The sequence below is a fragment of the Schistocerca americana genome, chromosome 5, assembly GCF_021461395.2.
Source record: "Schistocerca americana isolate TAMUIC-IGC-003095 chromosome 5, iqSchAmer2.1, whole genome shotgun sequence".
Lineage (NCBI taxonomy): Eukaryota > Metazoa > Arthropoda > Insecta > Orthoptera > Acrididae > Schistocerca > Schistocerca americana.
The window spans coordinates 143,849,555-143,871,158 of NC_060123.1; the positions used below are offsets into that span (position 1 = coordinate 143,849,555).

A 21,604-nucleotide genomic window follows, 5' to 3' on the forward strand; every position below is an offset into this window, starting at 1 on the left:
TGTGTGTGTGTGTGTGTGTGTGTGTTAGAAAGCTTTCTTCCTTTAAAAATTGCACTGGGGGATTGACTAAATGTTGGGCCACATTTAGTTGTTGATCTCTCTGCACCTTAAACTGTGATCTGATTTTCACCGCAAGACAATAAAATTCAAAAATTAAAAAGATCTGTTCCTAACAGGGACACATTCTTAGTAAAAACACAACTTACACTAATTATGTGACATTAAACAGAATTGTGTGTTGAGATCACCGGCACACACCATTAATATTTCTGTGCACGGGATGGTAGGCGCAACAGCCAGATATTCTGAAGTACATTATTGTTGATGGCATTGCTCACAAGTGCCCGCAGGAGTCACAGCAACTGCAAGATGGTGCATTCTTCCAACTCTTCTGTGCACAACAACTTCTCAAGCCTCTTCACCTTCGACTGCAATGGGCAAGTGATTAAAGCATTCTTGATTGTCGCATACCAATTGGCGTTTGGTGGTGCAGCCAGAATATCTTGCATCTCTGTAGCCATGTCTTTGTTCAATGCTAAACAATGTAGCTGTACTTAGTCTCATTTGTTGTCACCTGTGCTAACAAGAACAGACCATCTAACTGTGCAAACCATAAAATAGGACTTTGTTGCTAGAATAGTGGGGGCTTGATTGAGGATCTGCAGATTATTGTGCCCATAAGTGACTCGATTGTAGGTGGCATGTCCAGCTTGAGGATATGACAATGGGACTCGTAAGGGACATGCAGTACAATGCAGTTGGCACACTTGTTTCACGTACATTGGGCAGTCAGTGTCGAGCTGCACATTCATTTCTGATCACACTGCGTTTCAGATTGTGTCGTGGTCACTAAAAATGTTGTTTGTTAGGGTTTTACTTAGAAAAACAGTCTAGATCACACAAATCACATTTATTGATGACTGATTTCAGTCCAAAGATAGACTATCTTCAGACTGTACTCTGGAATATTAAGTACGGAAAATATAGAGGGACATACAGATAAAATATGAACATAAAACAAAGTTATACCCATAGCCTATGTGGGGAGATGGATCTACAGAGCAGGAACTGCAGAAGTCTTCAAGTGCTGTCAACTGTTGGAGAAGCAAATATGTGGTGCAGTTATGTCGCGGAACTCCACCCCCTACTCATCTCCACAAGTCATTTCTAACCAATACAATGAATGCTTATTGAATACATGATGAAAAACTTGAGTTACTAATTTAAAAATTATAGCTATTTCCAGTATTGTCTGTGAGATTAACCACTATTATACTCGAGATGCAAAGAACAACCAGCTAAATATAATCCATTACATTGTAACATCTTTGACAGCTATTGATGTTGCACATTGCTAAGGAATGAACAGCATCCTGTACAAGCAGATGGTCCTGTAGAGGGCAGTGTAATAGCAATGTTATTGGCCTCTTACTTTATGTTAATTTTCATTTTAATATGTTACATTTTACAGCATAAACTTAAAATAAGCAACTTAAACTGATATTATAATTAGATACCACAAGCAAGCTAGTAATAAAAATTTTATGGACACATTAGACACACTGCTAAGTAACCAATGATGCCTTATATATACACACTGTCTCACAGAGAATGGTGTAAGTTATTGACTTTTTACTGTGGGCTATTTTATATTTCAATTCTTTGCATCACAAATATAATAGTGGTTAATTTTACAGCCAATGCTGTAAATAGATACCATTTTCATGTTAGTAACTAAAGTTTTTCATCATGTATTCAATAATTACTCATTCTTTTGGTCACAAATAACATGTGGAGATGACTAGGGGGTGAAGTATCCGATAATTAACCCCACAGCATCATTGCTTCTCCAGCAATTGACAGCATTGAAGACTTAGCACTTTCTGGTCTGTGGCTCCATTTCCACACATCAACTTTGGGTAAAACTTCCTTTTATTTTTATTACATTATCTACATTTTATATGTATATCCACCTATAATTATAATGCTCTGTATTCCAGAATACAGTCCAATAAATGTTATTTGTGTGATCTAGACTGTTTTTCGAAGTACAACTATGGAACTGATTGCCGATTTCCCAAAATGTTTTCATAAATATTGTTTATCAGAGTTACACATGGGCATTAATACTATTAAAGCACCATATCCAAGTAGCATACAACAGTTATTCAAGAAGAAATAACTATTGTCTACAAAACAAAGAATAAACATATGTCAATGACTGTATCACTGATCATAAATACTTTGAGCACTCTGTGATGTCACTATAATCACCATTGCAATGTATTATCACTACAGTATAATTATAAGTGTAATAGACTTACCTCTCCCTTTTACATGATAAATTATTTTACTATTAAATAGTCATGAACACACTACCCAATACTCTCAGCTGGATTTTCAGCTGGAGTCCATGGGCAAAGAATAAATAAATAAAAAAAATAAAAATAAAAACAAATATTGCAGGAGTTAGAAACTCAGTCATATAAGCTTTTAACCTAAGGCATTCTCTATACTGTAATAGCATTACAAGAAAGTGATGTGTTTTCTGTTTTAAAAGCATCTTTGAGACAGTTCAGAATGTTTGTAGTGTTCTTATTTACTATGCATTCCATGAGGAATGGTCAGTATTCTAGGATACGACAGGAACAACCATTTGAAGCAAACAACTTCATAGGGACATATGAACTATGGTTTCCTAGATAGAACACATTTAATGTATGTTTTAATTTATTTTCTGTATTATTCAATACAGAAAAATGATATTTAAAGCATAATTTTACATGCTCATTCAATATCGAGGTCCCACATTACATTTGTTTATTTATACGTGTAAGCAGGAACAGTAAAGAATAATCATCTGTTTCACAGTGCTGGTAGTCAGTGTAGGACAGGGCAGTGCTGTCACTGTGGAGAACTGGTTGTTCTTCATGTTTTACTGTCCCTGCTAATACATATTGATGAAACAAATATTGCACTAGACTAATTTTTGATCACTCAGTCAAATGGGCATGTACAATTCCAAAAATAATTTTCCTGTATTAAATAACACAGGGAATAAATAACCACATAATTTAAATGTGCCCTGCCATGGAAACGATTCAGAAGAGGGCATACGTCTGTATGAAGTTTTTTGCTTCAAATGATCATTCCTGTCATACGCCTGAATACTGACCATTGCTCCTGGGACACCATGTACATTTTTCTTGTTGTTCCAATACAAAACATTTCTTTGCTTATATTTTTAATACATCAATATTGTCTACCATCTCTATCTTTCTGTGATAGAAATTGAGCAGTTTTATCTATGTGATCTGAAGATACTGAACATGTAATAAACTCGGCTATATATTATTCACAACTCCAAACATCTGAATCTCCATTTTTAACAGAAAATTAAAATGTTTTGGAGTATAGCTTATATTTGCATTTGACCTTTGATATTTCATATCTTATGCACCCATAAATTCAAGAATTCAGAATTGTTTTGAATTTATTTTTTCTTTCACAGTTTTAGAAACTGAAGTTTCTTTTTGTGTACCTTCATAGTTGATGGGAAGAGTTCATCAACTCCAGAAGAAAACATGGTTACTGCTTTATACATATCTCTATGACAGACTTTTTCAAGATTATTTATATAACTATCATTCAGGTATCCTAGAAACATAATACAAACCTGCAGTACAATATTTAATCACTACACGCATTACTTATAAATGGACTAGACAATTTGGGCAGAGTCAATGTTCATGTCCTACTTCTGAAAAAGCTAAATTATACTGTTTCTATATCATGTACTGTCATTCGAGATATTTTTTAAACTATGATTTATTATACTATGTGTATGAACTTTTTTCTATGCTCCTATCTTTCCTAAGGCAACTGCTTGCTTATTGTGTATGTTTTATTGCTGATAAATCTGTTTTGTGTGTCATCTAGCTACTTGTGGCCCAGATTTTGTCAACATGCTATGCACTGATTATGATGGCTGTCATCGTGGGTACAGCTCTGCAACTCGGTGAAGACGGCATCGGTTCACCGTCAGCAATTTTTCTCATTGCCTTGTCTGGATCTTTCTTCATTGCTGCCTGCCTTCACCCTCAAGAATTCTGGTGCATTGTTCCTGGAATAATTTACTTGCTTTCTATTCCATCTATGTATCTCCTTCTTATTTTGTACTCTCTCATCAACCTGAATGTTGTTTCATGGGGAACAAGAGAGGTTGCAGTGAAGAAAACAAAGAAGGTTTGTTCCTGCAAGCAAAATATATTGACATAAACTTTAGTTCAGATTTTGCATGATTGGACTGATTGTTGAACAATATACACAGTTTATTTTCTTTTGATGTTTACATTATCAGGAGAGCAAACAGAAAAATAACATATAGAGAGAAACAAGAAATCAATGTTTGCTCAGATAAAATTGCATCTGTTAACAATGAGAATATGATAACACGGTCACTCATGACAATATTCTTGGATAAAATATTCTCAGTCTTCTTGCTTCAGGAGTAACTATATCTGTAAATATCAGAATGTTGTGCAACACTCAAAAGACTGTGGTGGTTTGGTTATATGATAAGAATGTCTTTAAACACAAACCAGTGACATTATTTTGAAAAGGTGCACCTTAAATTTCCAAATCTGGACAAAAGTGGTTGACTTGATAATGATTAGAAGTACTTACACAATGCACTAGAAGATTTGAAATGAAGAAATCAATAAAGTGGACAACTTTACATATTTGTGCAGTGGTGTATCTTCAGACAATACTATACACCAGGAAATAAGCATTAGAATACTGCTGCAACTTCAAAATTTCATCATTCTGTATGTCATTCTCTGTGGCAAATAATTTTATCATTATATGCCAAGATTACACTTTATAAATGTAACTTGCCCCAGTTTTGACATATGGTTTGGAAACAATGGCACTGACTTCACCAGCCAGCAGTGGCCTCAATGCAAAATGAATGAAGTTCCTCCAGTCTTGCTTTAAAAATAAACAGTAACGATAAAATTAAAAAAAATAAAGACATATGATACCAACTTTACTCTGAAAGAAGCTTAACTGATGTATTAGAGCTCAAAAGACTGCAGTGGTATGGTCATGTAATAAGAATATCTTTAAACAGAATCTCATGAAAATATTTATATTTTCAAAGCAATATAACAAGAAAAGACATAAAGAAAGACCTAATGAAATTTAGGAAAATAAATCCTCAAAGAGACTGACAAGATATACACAAATATTAATCATGTTCCAAACCAAGAACAATGGTTGAAAAAAATAGCTAGGAAGGTGTTCATACACACATTCACTCAGTTTACTGGAGCCAAGAACAGCTGATGATGGAATGGAGAAATCAACAGCTGCTTTGCCACAATTACACATTACATTATGTTTTCAAAAATAAAAGTCTTATCCAATGCTTCAAACTACTGAGATTATGTCATGAATAAATAAGAATGTGGAAACCAGAAGGAACTACGAAATGTTTAACCGGGATAGTGATGAATGGAAGTTGATGCTGGATGCTGAGAAAATGGCAAGAAATAAATTTTTCTGGTGGCAATAGGGGTGCTATTACCATCCCTACATAACAGACATCAACATAATCTCTGGCAGCATATGCAAATTTCTTTTTTTATAATTGATGTATTAATGATAGGGGGTGGGTATTCACAGAGTGACTACTGGATCACATTAACAGCAACAACATTTAGTTGTTCTACGTGATGACAATGCACGAAGGGATGGATATTCATACATTGTCTACTGGATCATGTTAACAGTAACAACATTAGTGGCTCCACATTATGACAATGCAGGAAGTTATTGAAAGCTCAGGCTCTTACTCACACCTGATGTGGCAAGAAGACTAAGAATATTTTATGCACCTGCTAACATGATCCATTAAAAATAATGTCCATTAAAATTTAATCTGTTAACATCAAGCATGGCTAAATGAAATTATCTTGCAGAAAATTACAAGCATCCTTGAGGTGATGGCACAGTTACAATTTCCTTTCTCTGACTTAAAATCATCAGTAGAAACTAGATGTTGTGGATATTACTGCTTCTTCTCTCCCTACTAATCACTGTATTTTTGTTAATGCTTCACTAAGGTGGTGGGTAATTATTTGGTCCAATTCTCCCATAACTGTAAATTATTTTGCAATTGGTGGGTATTGGTAAAGAACAGATAATATGTACACACTAACTTTAACTTGTGTATATGTTTCATTTACCAACTATAAATTATTAAAGGTATGCATGTTGTGTACTAACATATCATTAGTTGTAGCAGCTGTTTGTCGCATTGGTCATCAGCGCAGCATATAGCCTTACAATGATGGCTGTAACAGTTGGTGTACTTCTGCAAATTCAAGAGAATGGCCTGCTTGCACCTTACTCTGTCTTCTTCTTTGGGGTTATTGCTGTGGTAGTAACTGCAGCACTACTTCACCCAAAAGAAGTGGGATGCTTACCATTTGGTATTGTGTACTTCATAGCCATACCATCAGCATACATGGTGCTGTATATTTTCACACTATTCAACCTTAATGATATTACCTGGGGAACTCGGGAATTCATTGAGAAAAGAACCAAAAAGGTAATTAAATTTTTTGAAATAGAGATAGCACTCTTGCACATTTAGAGCATGACTTCTCTAACTGATAAATCATATATAGATGCTCAAAGTAAAAATGTACTTGCCTTCTACACATTAGAACTATGAAAGGTGGTACAACAAGAAATACACTGTAACATAATTTTTTTCTGGGCTACAAATATGCAGCCGAATCCCAGCTGTTGTAACACGCATGTATTTCTGTTGGATTAATTTCACACCCCGATTGCAAATGCCATCATCCATCAATTTCAACACTGACTTTATACCAACTAGTCTTTTTTAACACTAAAACATTAAAGACATGTGCTCAGATAACAATGAATACAGAGAAAAGAACAGTAAAAAAGACCACAGAAATATCTCTGTTTGCACATATAAGCAAATGGGGTAATGCAGAAATATGTAAGTTTTGTTCTAAGTAGAGCTATAAAATAAGGCCACAGAAATGCTATGTTTACAGTTATCACTTGAAATAATCATATCTATTCCTGGTGCTGATAGTTTCATATTCACTAAAAGTTTATACTTATCTTTTTCTCAGCTTTTCAATGATATGAATGATTTTTTTATCATAATACAAAATATTGAAAAGTGGTGCCACATAAGAATGCTGATGATTAATTGGGTATATTGGGTAACTAAGGACGAGGTACTGATTTAAACTGGGTAGAAAAGAAATTTGTGGCAGAAATGGACTAAAAGAAAGGACCAATTAATGGGACATATTCTGATTCATTGCGGGATGAGTCATCATTTTGGCAGTGAAGGGAAGTGGGGTGGGGCATTATAGAAGGAGGCAAGGCTAGACTACAGTAAGCAGGTTCACATGGATGAAGGGTGTAGTAATTATGCAAATATGAAGAGGTCTGCACAGGACACACTAGTGTGCAGAGTTGCATCAAACCAGTCTTCAGACTGAAGACTACAAGAACAATGCATATCAGAATTATGTACGTCACTCAAAATTAAAAGTGACATTTATGAAGGGCATTCCCATTTTATTCTAAGGCATTAATCCCACAAGGGTATGGGTAAAAACTAATTTTGTAACACTGTTTTAATTTGTGTTCCACAAAATATTGAATGGTTTTTCTTCTTCTTACATGTTATTAACCTGGAAAACAGTTTACATTTTGTCATCATCAGCTCTTTGGCACTTTTCCACGCATTACTGTATATATATTTACATGCATTGACATTACTCCTGAAAGTTTTCTAATGTAATCAAACCATTTTGCTTTGTGTCATTTTCTTAGTCTTTTCTAGCCGCATGGAATCTGCCAAAACTCCTCCTTTGTCCATCTATCATCAGTTCACCTGCTACAAAACTGCACACTTCAATTTTATTTTCATTAGTCTTATTTACATCTTCTAATCCAAACCTGTTCCCTGATCCATTTCTTTCTGTCTCTCCCAGTAACTTCCAACATGTATCTCTTCATTGTTCACCAAGCAATCCCCCATGAATGAAAACTGATAATACGCAGTGAATGTAAACTTTCTTTTTCAGACACATCAAAAGCTTAGTTTTATGAGCCTTCTTAGTGTACTAAAACCATTCTATACAATTCAGTCACTGCAGGCTGAAATACAACTGTTCCATGATATGACATCAAATATTTGTACCTGACAATAGTGTAATGCCAAAATTGCAGAAAGATGCTGTCCTTCAAACAATTCATACAGGCCGAGGGCCCCATATTACAAGAACTTAATTGTAATTTATGATGAATTCTTTTATAAATCACAAAATCAAATGATAGAATGTACCAGTAGGATAGTTTTTGTTGTTTTGCTCTGCCAGTACTTCATTTAAGAGATCATACAACACTTTTCTCTGTGGAGAATAGCTGCAAGTGAACAACTGTAGGGAGGAAGCAAGATAAAAAGAACTACATTTATTTCTACAGTAAAAAACTGCTATGTATTGTTCACTTAACTGTGGCTTACTATGCACTATTTCCTATTGTACTTAACACTATGTTATGGTCAGCTTATGCATGCAATGGCTGCATGGGTGAAAATGAACCATTCATGGCATTTTTATCTTGCTAAAAAAAACTCTGTTTCACATAGAAAAGTACCCTCTGAAATGTATTTTATAATGATTTCTGGAGTTGAGATGTATACTGAGGTGACAAAAAGTCATGGGATAGTGATATGCACATATACAGGTGGCAGTAGTATCATGTGCACAAGGTACAAAAGGGCAGCGCATTGGCTGAGCTGTCATTTGTACTCAGGTGACTCATATGAAAAAGTTTCTGATGTGATTATGGCCACACAATGGGAACTGACAGACTCCGAACATGGAATGGTAGCTGGAGCTAGGTGCATGGGGTATACCATTTTGGAAATCATTACTCAATTCAATATCTGGGATCCACAGTGTCAGGAGAGTGCCAAGAATATAAAATTTCAGGCATTACCTCTCACCATGGACAATGCAATGGTCAATGGCCTTCACTTAACAATTGAGAACAGTGGCATATTCATGGAGTTGTCAGTGCTAACAGACAAGCAACACTGTGTGAAATAACTGCAGAAATCAATGTGGGACATATTACAAAGGTATAGATTAAGACAGTGTGGTGAAATTTGGAATTAATGGGCTACGGCAGCAGATGACTGATGCGAGTGCCTTTGCTGACAGCACACCATTGCCTGCAGCGCCTCTCCTGAAGTTGTGACCATATCAGTTGGGCTCTAGACAACTGGAAAACCATGGCCTGGTCAGAAGAGTCCTGATTTCAGTTGGTAAAGCTGATGGTAGAGTTCAAGTGTGGTACAGACCTCAAAAATCATGAGCCCAGGTTTTCAATAAGGAGTGTGCAAGCTCATGGTGGCTCCGTAATAGTGTGGGCTGTACTTGCATGGAATAGTGTAGTCATCTGTTCCAAATGAAATGATCATTGGATGATATGTTCAGCTACTTGGAGGTCACTTGCAGCCATTCATGGACTTCACATTCTCAAACATTCTGGACAATAAAACAAATGATTTGTCCACCCAAATTGCCCGACATGAGTCCCATCAAACATTTATGGAATGTAATCAAGAGGTCAGTTGTGTACAAAATCTAACACTGGTAACACAATCACAATTATGGGCACTTATAGAGGCAGCATTGCTCAATATTTCTGCAGGGGACTTCCAATGACCTGCAGATCCATGCCGTGTCAAGTTGCCGCACTACACCAGGCAAAAGGAGGTCTGACACAATAGCAGGAGGTATCATATGACCTTTTGTCACCTCAGTGTAGATGTAAATGCAGATGTACCATTGTTAGCTGCTTAAGATTCATACTGATGTTTGTTCAGTATTAGACATTGACTCAGTGATGATGATGGTGAGAAAAATATGGTTTCTGCAAATACAACTACAAAATCCTTTGAAGTGTGTGATGCAGTATTTTGCTTCCATTGTTCACTACAGGTCACAGTAAAACAATGGAAAATTCACAATGGAATAATGACTATATTATGAAAAGCGTAAACTGCTACTCACCATATAGTGGAGATGGTGAATCACAAAAAGACTGCTAAACAAGTAAGCTTTTGGCCAAAAGGCCTTCTTCTGAATTATGCAACATATACTCTGTCTGGCTGGCCTTGGCAGCCAGAGACAGTGATTACATGTGTGTGAGTTATGTTTGCATGGATGTACGTGTGTATGTTGCCTAATTCAGAAGAATGCCTTTTGGCCAGTTTGTTGTGCCTGTCTGCAATCCAACATCTCCACTATATGGTGAGTAGCAACCTATCCTTTTCATAATACTGTCACAGGTTACAGTAATTCAAGTGATATCCTAATAATAATAGTTTTGATTGTTTTAACAGTGAGATATGAATTGTATTACTTAGTTCTTCTTTTCTTAAATTGAGTGTTTTGAAAGAATAATCATCTTGCTGATAAATATGGGCTTATATATAATAAAGAACTTAATGTTCTTTTGAAATTAAATACTTTCTATCATAATTGTACATATGCAGATCAGTCAATGATTTCCTGCAACCAGTGATATACATTTAAGTTATATGCATAGAAACGTTTCACAAGGTTAACAACTGAATACAGAGCTCAGGAAACCTCGAAGCTTATAGTAGGAAATGCTAACAGACACTTATGGTTAAAATAGGAAATCATTGCTTACAACTATTTTGCTGTTGCACACTTAATAAAAAAAATTGTATTCAGAGTTCATTTGACAGAACAAATGACTTCACATTTTTAGGAAATAGAGCAAGAAAAGAAAGAAGCTGAAGAAGCAAAGAAGAAAGCCAGGCAAAAGTCTCTCTTGGGCTTTCTTCAAGGAGGTGGTGGAGGTGATGACAATGAAGAAGGATCCATTGAAATCTCCTTCGCTGGCCTCTTCAAATGTATGTTTTTCACGCATCCCAAACCAATTGATGAGAGGCAACAGCTCCTCAGAATTGCAGAATCTCTGGATTCTCTTGGAAAGCGTTTGGAAACAATGGAAAGGTCAGTATTTCTTAAAGTCCACATCACATAGTGAGGAAAAAAATACACACACGCACAAACACACACACACACACACACACACACACACACACACACACACACACACACAGAGAGAGAGAGAGAGAGAGAGAGAGAGAGAGAGAGAGAGAGAGAGATTATGTATGGCTTCTAACTGAAAACATTGCACTAGAAATGAATGAAGCAGATTTATATCATATTATATAAGAAACTAGAAAAAATAAATATTCAAAATAAATTAAATGAACGAACACAAATTTCTTTACTCTAGTCTTCCAAAAAAATTCCTGTAGGATCACAGAATACAAGATTATTGTGAAAATGACATAGACTGATATACAGAATTTGTTATTTCCTCTATCCCTTGATGCATCCTCTGCATTGCCTGATGCAGATTAGTAACTATGACATACAACAAAAATTATACTGTGCCACATGATACCATGACAAAAATAAACTGCTGGCCATCAACACTGTAATGTCACAAAGGGTACAAAATAATGAAATTTTACTTCTTGTGTCTGTACAGTATAGCAGGAAAGTTGCATGGTTAAATTTGTGGGATGGGTTGGACACCATCTGTATCAAAGTAGGTCAGGACAACATGGGTAACATGTAGTCTCGCATTATTATGTTAAAAGATAACATCATGGAGATCTCAAATATAGTGTGCAGCCACCAGCCTTAACACATCACAAATTTAACAGTTGCTGTCAAAATTACTGGTTATGCAAATCAGAGGTGATCACATTGTGTACCCACCCAATCAGGTCAAGTTTTGCACTCATCCGACAATAATGGCTGCAATCTGACAATGTTTGTTCTCTTCAGGGCCTCCAAACATTGGTATGCCTATGGTGTACTGTACACAGGCCCTGCCCTTTTCCGAAAAGTGAACATTATCACTGAGTGCACCACTGTTAGTATGTCTGCTGTCATATCAAGAGAAGCTGAAACAATGGTCACCCTGCTAACAATACAATACGTGCCACTCCAGATGTCATCACATTGTTCATATCAATTCTTGTCTTGCTACAAACAAACCCATTTTCTGCCATGTGCCACAAAGTCATGCTATATGCAATTATAAACTGTTCCTAGGAAATCCAGATCACATCTTTTACAAATACTCACAAAGGCATTTACACCATACATATATGAAATATAATATGATATTCCTTTAATAAGCACTAATAATAATTGGAGATAAGTCCTGGCAAAATATGGTAAATAATGAAAAATTTTAGTTTCATTATGACTTCATAGTCATTGGTAATGACTGTTCTGGGTCAAACAATGGAAAATCCAGTATAGAATAATGACAATATTATGAAAAGGATAGTGATGGTAGGAAATGAAAACCTCATAATTCCATCTGTTTGTGAAAAATTGTAATTCCAGTTATCGGTAACTACATAATCAAAGAGAAATTTGAAAATGCATGAATTTCTCTAATCTATCAATAACTAGGCTTCTACTATACAATTATACATGTAGCAACTTTCCGTATCACTTCGTATTATTTTTTTATGAATCCATTTTTGCTTAACCTGCAAAATTTAACAAAATGGAGTTACAAGGTTTTCCTTGCCTACCATTGATTGATTGCTACTCACCATGTAGTGAGATGTGAAGTCACAGATAGGCACAACAAAAAGACTGTTAAACAAGTAAGCTTTCAGCAAATAGGCCTTCTTCTAAAGTGGACAACATTCATGCAAGCACAACTCACATGCACATGACCACTGTTTGTGACCACTGAGGCCAGATTGTGAGCATGATGGGAGAAGCAATATGAGTAGTGGGGCTAAAAGAGGAGGCTGGGACAGTGAGGGGAAGATGTAGCAGGGTAGGGGTAGGGATGGAGTGAAAAGCACTGCTTGTGGAAGAATACATGGGTTGGTGGGGACAATGTAGTGCAGCTGGGTCTAGTTTGGGGATTAGATTGTGAGGGAGGAGGGGGGGGGGGACAGTAAAGGAGATAAGTAAAGAGAGTGCAGGTATGTTGTTGGAATAGAAGGCTGTGTAATGCTGGTGTGGAAGCAGGGAGGGGTAGGTGGGTGAAGGAGAAAGACTAACGAAGGTTAAGGTTGGGGGTTACAGGAACATATGATATATTGCAGGGAGAGTTCCCATCTGTGTAGTTCAGAAAAGTTGGTGTTGGTAGGAAGGATCCATATGATGCAGGTTGTGAAACAGACATTGAAGTGAAGAATGTTGTGCCAAACAGCGTGTTCAGTAACTGGGTGGTCCAGCTATCTCTTTGCCACAGTTTGTTCGTGTCCAATCACACGGACAACAGCTTATTGGTTGTCATGCCCATGTAGAATGCAGCTTGTAGATCCCATGAGTAATTTCACAGGCCTTTGATGGGATGGATGATGCTTGTGACCAGACTAGAGTAGTTAGTGGTGGGAGGATGAATGGGACAGCTCTCATATCTAGATCTGTTACTGGGACATGAGCTGTAAGGCAAGAGGTTGGGAGCAAGGGTGGAGTAGGGGTAGATGAGGATATTGTGTAGGTTTTTTGGGCAGTGGAACGCCACTATGGGAGGGGTGGGAAGGAAAGTGGGTAGAATATTCTTTATTTAAGGGCACGACAAAAAGTAGTTGAAACCCTGGTGGAGAATATGGTTCGGTTGTTCCAGTCCTGAGTTAGTACTGGGGGTAGCGCTCCTTTGTAGCTGGATGGCGGAACTTTGGGAGGTGATGGGTGACTAGAGACATAAGGCATGGGAGACCTGTATCTGTACAAGGTTAGGAAGGCAAGTTCTGTCCATGAAGGCCTCAGAAGACCCTTGGTATATTTGGAGGAGACTGCTTATCAGTAAAAATGTGATGGCCGAGTGTGGCTACATTGAAAGGAAAGGGACTACTCAGTATGGAAAGGGTGATAATTGTCAAAGTGGCAATATTGCTGGTGGTTGATAGGTTTGATATGTATGGAGGTCTGATGTAGCAATCTTTGAGGTGGAGGTCAGCATAGAGGAAGGTGACTTGTTGAGTTCAGAAGGAGCAGGTGAAGTGAATGGGGGAGAAGGTGTTGATGCTCTGGAGGAATGTGGATAGGGTGTCCTCACCTTCGACCCAGGTCACGAAGATGTCATCAACGTACCTGCAGCAGGTGAGGAGTTTGGGATTCTGTGTGGTTAGGAAGAATTCCTCTAGATGGCCCATGAATAGCTTGGCATAGGATGGTGCCATGCAGGTGCCCATTTTGTACCATGGATTTGTCTGTGTGTGATGCCTTGAAAGGTGAAGTAATTTTGGGTTAGGATAAAATGGTTCAAATGGCTCTGAGCACTATGGGACTTAATTTCTGAGGTCATCAGTCCCCTAGAACTTAGAACTACTTAAACCTAACTAACCTAAGGACATCACACACATCCATGCCCGAGGCAGGATTCGAACCTGCGACCGTAGCGGTCGCACGGTTCCAGACTGTAGCGCCTAGAACCGCTCGGCCACCACGGCCAGTGGTTAGGATATAGTTGGTCATAATGACCAGAAAGGAGGTTGTAGTTCTGGAATCCAGCAGGGACTGCTGAAGGTAGTGTTCACCAGTGGCAAGGCCATGGGAATTAGGGATGTCAGTGTAAAGAGAGATGGCACCAATAGGGATGAGCAGGATACCATGTGGTAAAGGAACAGGAACAGTGGAGAACTGGCAGAGTAAATGATTGTTGTCTTTTATGTAGGAGGCTAGAGAAGGGTATGGGTTCCAGGTAATAGGCTGAAGATGTCGGTCTGTGAGAACAGAGATTATTTCAGTGGTGGCACAGTAACCAGCCACAATGGGGCACCCTGGGTGGTTAGGTTTATGGATTTTAGGAAGCATGTAGGAGGTAGGAGTGTGGGGAGTGGTAGAGGTGAGGAGAGAGACTCAGAGGACAGGTTTTGGGATGGGCTTAAGGATAGGAGGAGAGACTGGAGGTCCTATTGGATTTTTGGAATGGGGTCACTGTGGCAGGCTTTGTAGGTGAACGAGTATGACAGCTGGCAGACTCCTTCCACCAGATAAGCTCTGTGGTTCAAAACCATTGTGGTGTAGCCTTTGTCAGCAGGTAGGACTATAAAGTCAGGATCAGTTTTATGTGGTGCTCTGCAGTTCTTTCTGTGGATGTAGGGTTAACTTTCATGTCGAGGGATTTAGAGAATGATAATGAGGCAAGGTTTGAGGTTAACAAATTCTGAAATGTTAAAAGGGAGTGATTTGGGTGTGTTAGAGGTGAACCACAGTTGGATATAGCAGTGAACTGAGTCAGCAGGGTTCAGTGTTGGTTTTGGGTTGAATCTGATTGGTAGGGTTAGTGATGAAAAAGTGAGAGGGAGATTCCACCAATGCATACACAGTCTCTTAACTTCTTTTCTTCTCAGCTCCCTTCCCCTGTTCGCCCCCCCCCCCCCCCCCCCCCCTCTACCTCCAGGTCTAACCTCTCAACTGCACCTAGCTGCCCTACACAGCCCCACTAAATGTTGTATGCTCCCATAAGCAGCACTTTCTGTCCCCCACCCCTACCCTGCTATCCCTTCCCGCTTCCTGCCTCAGCCACATCCTTACATGCACCATCCAGATTCCTTCTCCCATCACGTGCTGTTGCTCGCAGTCTGGCCTTGGTGGCCAGTGACAGTGGTCATGTGTGTGTGTGTGTGAGTTGAACTTGTGAGAATTGTGTGTGTTGTCTACTTAGAAGAATGCCTTTTGGCCGAAACTCACTTTTGTAGCAATCTCTTTGTTTTATCTGCCTGTGACTCAGCATCTCCACTATATGATTCTTCTGTGCCTGCTGTTAAAGAGTAAAGATTCCCAACCTTTTTCCTTGTTAACAGAACTGCAATAAAATCTCTTATATCAGAACAACTATTTTACTTTATTGTTCTACTGTTTGGCTGAGATTGTTCAGTTATACAGTTTTATTTCGTTTATTTATTTATTCATTCAGCTGTAGACAAATTTCTTTGTATGGACGATGTCACTGTATATATTTATATGCATTATTTATAGTAGAGGTACATAAGATAAAAATACTAGGGCAAAAACAGGATATACGTAAGATGACCATGATGTGGACGTATATAGACCATTTATCACTAAATTACACTAGGCGAGATTAAAGAAGAAGAACAAACTTGTTTCAAACTAGAGAAATGAATCAGAAAACTTCGCCAATGATAAATATATTAGGTTATATGGCATAATTTTTGAACTAGACACCTATCATATTGTTTACAGACATACTCCATCCTCTTTGGCTGCTTTGTAATTGGTCAATCTGATTATTTATTTCCAATAATTTTCATTGTATCAACTCTCTAAATGAAAGAAAACTATTTTTTAATCAATACACTTTAAAACAGGTGTAGGCAATACATTAAACCCGGATACAGCTTTGCACAAAATACTTTATTTTGTCGACTTGGAAAAGCAGACTCACTGAACTAAAAGTCAAAGAGTAAAAACTTATATCTAATGTCCACTGCACTTGCATGGAGTAAACGAAGCACGCATCACTGGTTACTGCCATGTTCCTACATACCCCCCTCCCCTTAAAGTGCAGAGCACCCGGGATAAATGGGTACTTAAACTTCACCTGTCACCCTGCTCTTGTACGGACAACTTGTTGCTGCAATAATGAAGGTGCTGGTGTGGGCTGTTGTGTTGTGGACCCATGTCCCCTTGCCATGGGTTCATCTGCCATATCATGTGTAGTGAGTTCCAAACTTTGGTCCTTCACATTCTGTTGAGTGTCATCATACTCCCGTCCTGGCAAGACCCATGCTGGTTTTACCCTCTCTATGGACACTCTAATAGTTTTGTCATTCTATGAGATGTCCACAGTATAAGTGTTGCATCATACTATTTGATAAGGTCCAGTATATGGAGGTTGTAGTGGCACTCTGACTGAATCTGTGTGGAGCATGACATGTGTACAGTATGCCAATGCCTTATGCATGAAAACTGGTCACTCACCATTTCTAGATACTGTAGGCCTTTTCATTGTTTCCACATGCTCACGGATTTTACTTATCACTGATGAGAGGTTTTTTGGCACTGGTGATGCGACGGTGGTTAGATAATCTGCCGGGATTCTCAATGGTTCCCCACACACCAATTCCGCCACTGAGGCACTGATGTCTGTCTTGTATGTGGTCCATAATCCAAGTACAACCAATGGTAATGCTTCTGTCCAGCTTCTCTGATGACAGATGAGATCTACCTTCAACATCCTGTGCCACCTCTCCACCATACCATTGCTTGCTGGATGGTAGCTTGTTGTATGGTGGTGCTGGAACCCACATAAATTAGCTAGCTTGTTCAACGGACTAGACTGAAACTGACGGCCTTGATCTGTTGTGATATGAATGGGCACCTGAAGTGAGGTAGACATTGAGAGACAAATGCCTTTGCAACCATTTCTGCTGCTATTTCAGTGATTGGAATGGCCTCCGCCCATCTCATGCATCTCTGTATTACTGTTAACAAGTATTTACAGCCATCCGAAAGTGGGAGTGGACCCACTAAGTCAAGATGGACATGGGCAAATCTTGTGGGTAATCCAGGGAAATTTCCAATTTACATGTGAATGTGTCATCCTACTTTGCAGCGTTGATATTGTAGGCCTATGAGAGTCCATTCCCTGGTGTCCTTTTTAATTGATGACCAGACAAAATGTGCTGTCAGTAACTTGATCGTGGCATTTGCCCCTGGGTGTGCCAGGCCATGAACACTGTCAAACACTGCTTATGAAATTGTTGTGGAATGTATGGGTGAGAATTCTGTTTTGATATATATTGCACCATAACTTAAGCCTTCTTCCTGGCATGAGTATTGGCTGTAAGTGTAACCCTGTTGTGTGGTCTGACAATAACTTCTGTAGATCCAGATCTACTTCCTGCAATGTCGCGAGCTTGTCATAGTTTATTGTGCTGGTCACACTGCAAACACAAGGAAAGTAATCTGCAACCAGATTCTCCACACCTCTGATGTGCCTTGTATCCATGATGAATTGACTGACAAACTCTATGTGCCGGTACTGCCTTGGCGAGCACTTATTGCCTATGTTGCTGAAAGCTGACACTATAGGTTTACGATCAGTGAAAATTGTTACTGGTCTGGCTTCAATATACGAGTGGAAATGTTTGACACTTTCATATATTGCCAACAACTCTCTGTCACATGCACTCCATTTTTTCTGTCGGAGTTGCAGCTTCTTTGAGAAGAAACTAAGAGGTTGCCAATGTCCATCGACCTGTTGTTGCACGGCTGCACGAATGGTGACCTGGCTGGTGGCTACTAAAATATTCTATGGTGCTGCAGGTATGGGGTGTGCCACTACCACGAGTAACACTGCCTCCTCTAAGCTTCTTTGTAAGTTGCCAAAAGCTTTGGTCATTTCTGGTGTCCATTGTAGCTTTTGCATTCCTGTGGTCTCTTGCCAGCCAGTGCATTCATAAGCGGTGCCTGTGTTTCAGCAGTAATTGGTACATGATGCCGGTAAAAATTTACCGTACCAAGGTAATGCCAAAGTTGTTTGTAGTCTGTAGGTTTGGATAGGTTGCACAACATGTCAATCTTCTCTGGTAATGGCTGTATACCATCGGCTGAGACTATACAACTGAGAAAAGTTACTTGACTCCTGCCCATGACGCATTTGCAATCATCTTGTTTGGCGATCATGTAGAAAGCTGTTTACAGCATACTGCCCAACAGTTTCTATGTCAAAACAATGATTTTAAAGAAGTATTCACTTGGAACTGTGAAAATACCCCATTTTTTATATAGATCACTGAAGTGGGTCCTTTTGTGTCTCTTGCTCATTATTCTGATAGTTCATTTTTGACGTTTGACCACATTTTCCATATCTGAGCATCTGTACCCAGAATATTATGCCATAACTGATGACAGAATGTGTATGTGCAAAGTATGTTATCCTTAGGCATGACCTATTGGACACTGTGGTTAGTATTCATACAGCGTAGCATGCTGTACTAATTCTTTTTCTGACTGCTTTGACATGTTCACCCATTTGAATTGTGATCAACATACATATGTAAAAGAATTGTGCTAGCCACACACACCATGAGCTCATTATGTACTTTAAGTGTTGCTGTGTTAGGTTTCTCACTTACATAAAAGTTCATCTTATTAGTCTTCTTTTCATGAAGAGTTACTTTACTGTTTGTTGAGCACTTGCAGACCACCATAAGTGCCTAGTCAGATCTTTCTTCTACCATTTTTGGTGTCCTATGTGTAATTATGATGCTGCTGTCATCGGCAAATAACAGTTTCACCTTGTGTGACACACAGTGGGAAGTCATTAATGTAAATGAAATGAGTAATGGGTCTAATACATTCCCTTGGGGGGGCTTCAGTGTTCAAACAGTCTGGATCTGAGAGATCTTGAAAGTTGGGCTATCTCTACTATCTGCTCTCTGTCTGCTGGGTAAGACATAAATCATTTATTTACAAACCCCTTATATCTAGTGCATCAAGTTTACCAAGAAGTATTTCATGGGCAGCTGCGTCAAATGCTTTGCTAAGGTCTAGGAAAATACCTTACTTGTTCTCCTTTATCCAGGGCTTCTAAAACTACTTCTGTAAATGTTGCTACAGCAGCTTCTGTTCCCTCTCCAGACCTGAAACCAAACTGTTTTTTGCAATGAAGTTGGTGTTTAAATTATAGCAGTTCAAAAGAAAAACACCTTTTGCATGCTTCACATTAAGTTTTTTATTTATCTTTCATTATTTTTGAAACAGAAGATATTAATGAAACTGGTCTGTAATTCTCTATGTTTTCACCTCTTTTGTGGATGGGTAGAATTTTTGCATGCTTGAGATAATCTGGGAAGGAACCAGATGAGAATGAATTATTTGTAATGTCTATTATATGTACTTTTATGCTGCTTGTGTAGTCTTTTAGTCGACACATTGGAACCTGGTCTAAACCTGTGGACATTGTTTTTGGAAGACTTTCTTGCAGTTTAGTTGATCCAGTACTAAAGCAGTTGTTTACAAATTTGGCCAGATCTTTAGGTTTATATGTTATTCCGATTTTTATGTTTACCTGCTTTGTCTTTGTACTATCAGTCTCTTGTTTAACTACATTGCAAATGGCTTTGTCTTTATTGTTTGAGTTATGTATGGTGTTAGCTTCCTGCAGCAGTTTCCTGACACCCTTTTCTACCTGAGGAAATAGTTATATGATAGCTGTGTAACTCTCATTATATTTGATAGAGCTGAGGTATTTGAAAACTTCGGAGGATTTTCCAATACCTTTTGTTGCACAGTTCTTTCTACTACACTCTTCAGTTGAATGTATTAGTTTAGGAAATGTTTCCTCAAATTTTAGTTAAAATATAGTAATGAATTTGTTAAATTTTTCATTACTGTGTGTTCCTGGATGTACTTCAACCTTGTCTGGTTGGTCATCAGCACTCTTCTTGAAAATACCCTTCTGTAGCTAAGCACTTTTGTTTGTTTCTTTGGAGATATTTTGTATTTTGCTATTTGACCAAAATGGACTGGTACTCCTAGGTTTTTAACAGCTGCCTCACAGTATTTCTCATTGATATGTGTTACAAAGTGGTCTATAATTGAAGATAAGTGTTTGATTATTCTTGTTGCATTTATTACGCATAGTGAGAACAACAACTATACAAGTTATTGAAGAAACTGTTGCTGACTTCATCCACTTTCATCACATTGACATTTAAATCTCCACAAACAAGAATATGATCTTTAGGAGTACATATCTTGTCTAGCACTTGCATTCATTTAGTGAAAAAGATATTAACATCACCATTAGAAGACCTAATAAGCACAGTATACGTATATTTTGTTCCTTTAACTCTACCATTGATAGCTCAAAATGCTTTACATTGCTCAAAGAAATCATATCATTTCTATCTATGAATTTATGTCTCTTTTAATGTAAAGAAGTAAGTCTCCATCTCTCATTTTAATGATATGCTGTAGTAACATGCTAAGTCATAAGAATGTAAAACTATGTACTCAGTTCCACTTCCTTTCCACCTGTGTTCAGTTATGTTGGCAACCAAGCTATGTATAGCTTGTAGCATAATTTTCCAATTATTGCACTTTGTTCCTTATTGATTGAACATTCTGGTGACACACTGTGTTCAGAAAAATGTTAAACATGTCAAATTAATACAACCTCACAGAAGCTAATTTTCTTAACCATTCATCAGTGACAAGTCACAGTGCTAAACTTGTGAACATAACATTATATACTTGCTTTCAGAGTCCTGGATCCAAGCGGTCATGTCACTGGTCGCAGAAGAACAACTTCTGTGAACAGTAAAGATCATCATTTAGGATCACTGGCTGAAGATCCAGCTGAAGAGGATCAAATTCATGATGAAGACAGTGAGACAGAAGCCTCTGGTAGGTTGACTGCTGGCATAATACATGGTAATGCCAATGCTATGTTAATGTTAACATTT

General features: G+C 38.1%; 1 protein-coding gene across 2 annotated transcripts in view; it reads left to right on the top strand.

The window, feature by feature from the left end:
- LOC124616686 (chitin synthase chs-2) overlaps window positions 1-21,604 on the top strand; it is a 348,580-nt gene that overhangs the window by 295,852 nt on the left and 31,124 nt on the right. For both annotated transcript variants that reach the window (XM_047145021.1, XM_047145019.1), the window contains exons 16-18: window positions 3,940-4,245; window positions 10,873-11,120; window positions 21,403-21,545. In XM_047145021.1, the coding sequence (XP_047000977.1) occupies window positions 3,940-4,245; window positions 10,873-11,120; window positions 21,403-21,545 (697 nt within the window). The remainder of the gene's footprint in view (window positions 1-3,939; window positions 4,246-10,872; window positions 11,121-21,402; window positions 21,546-21,604) is intronic.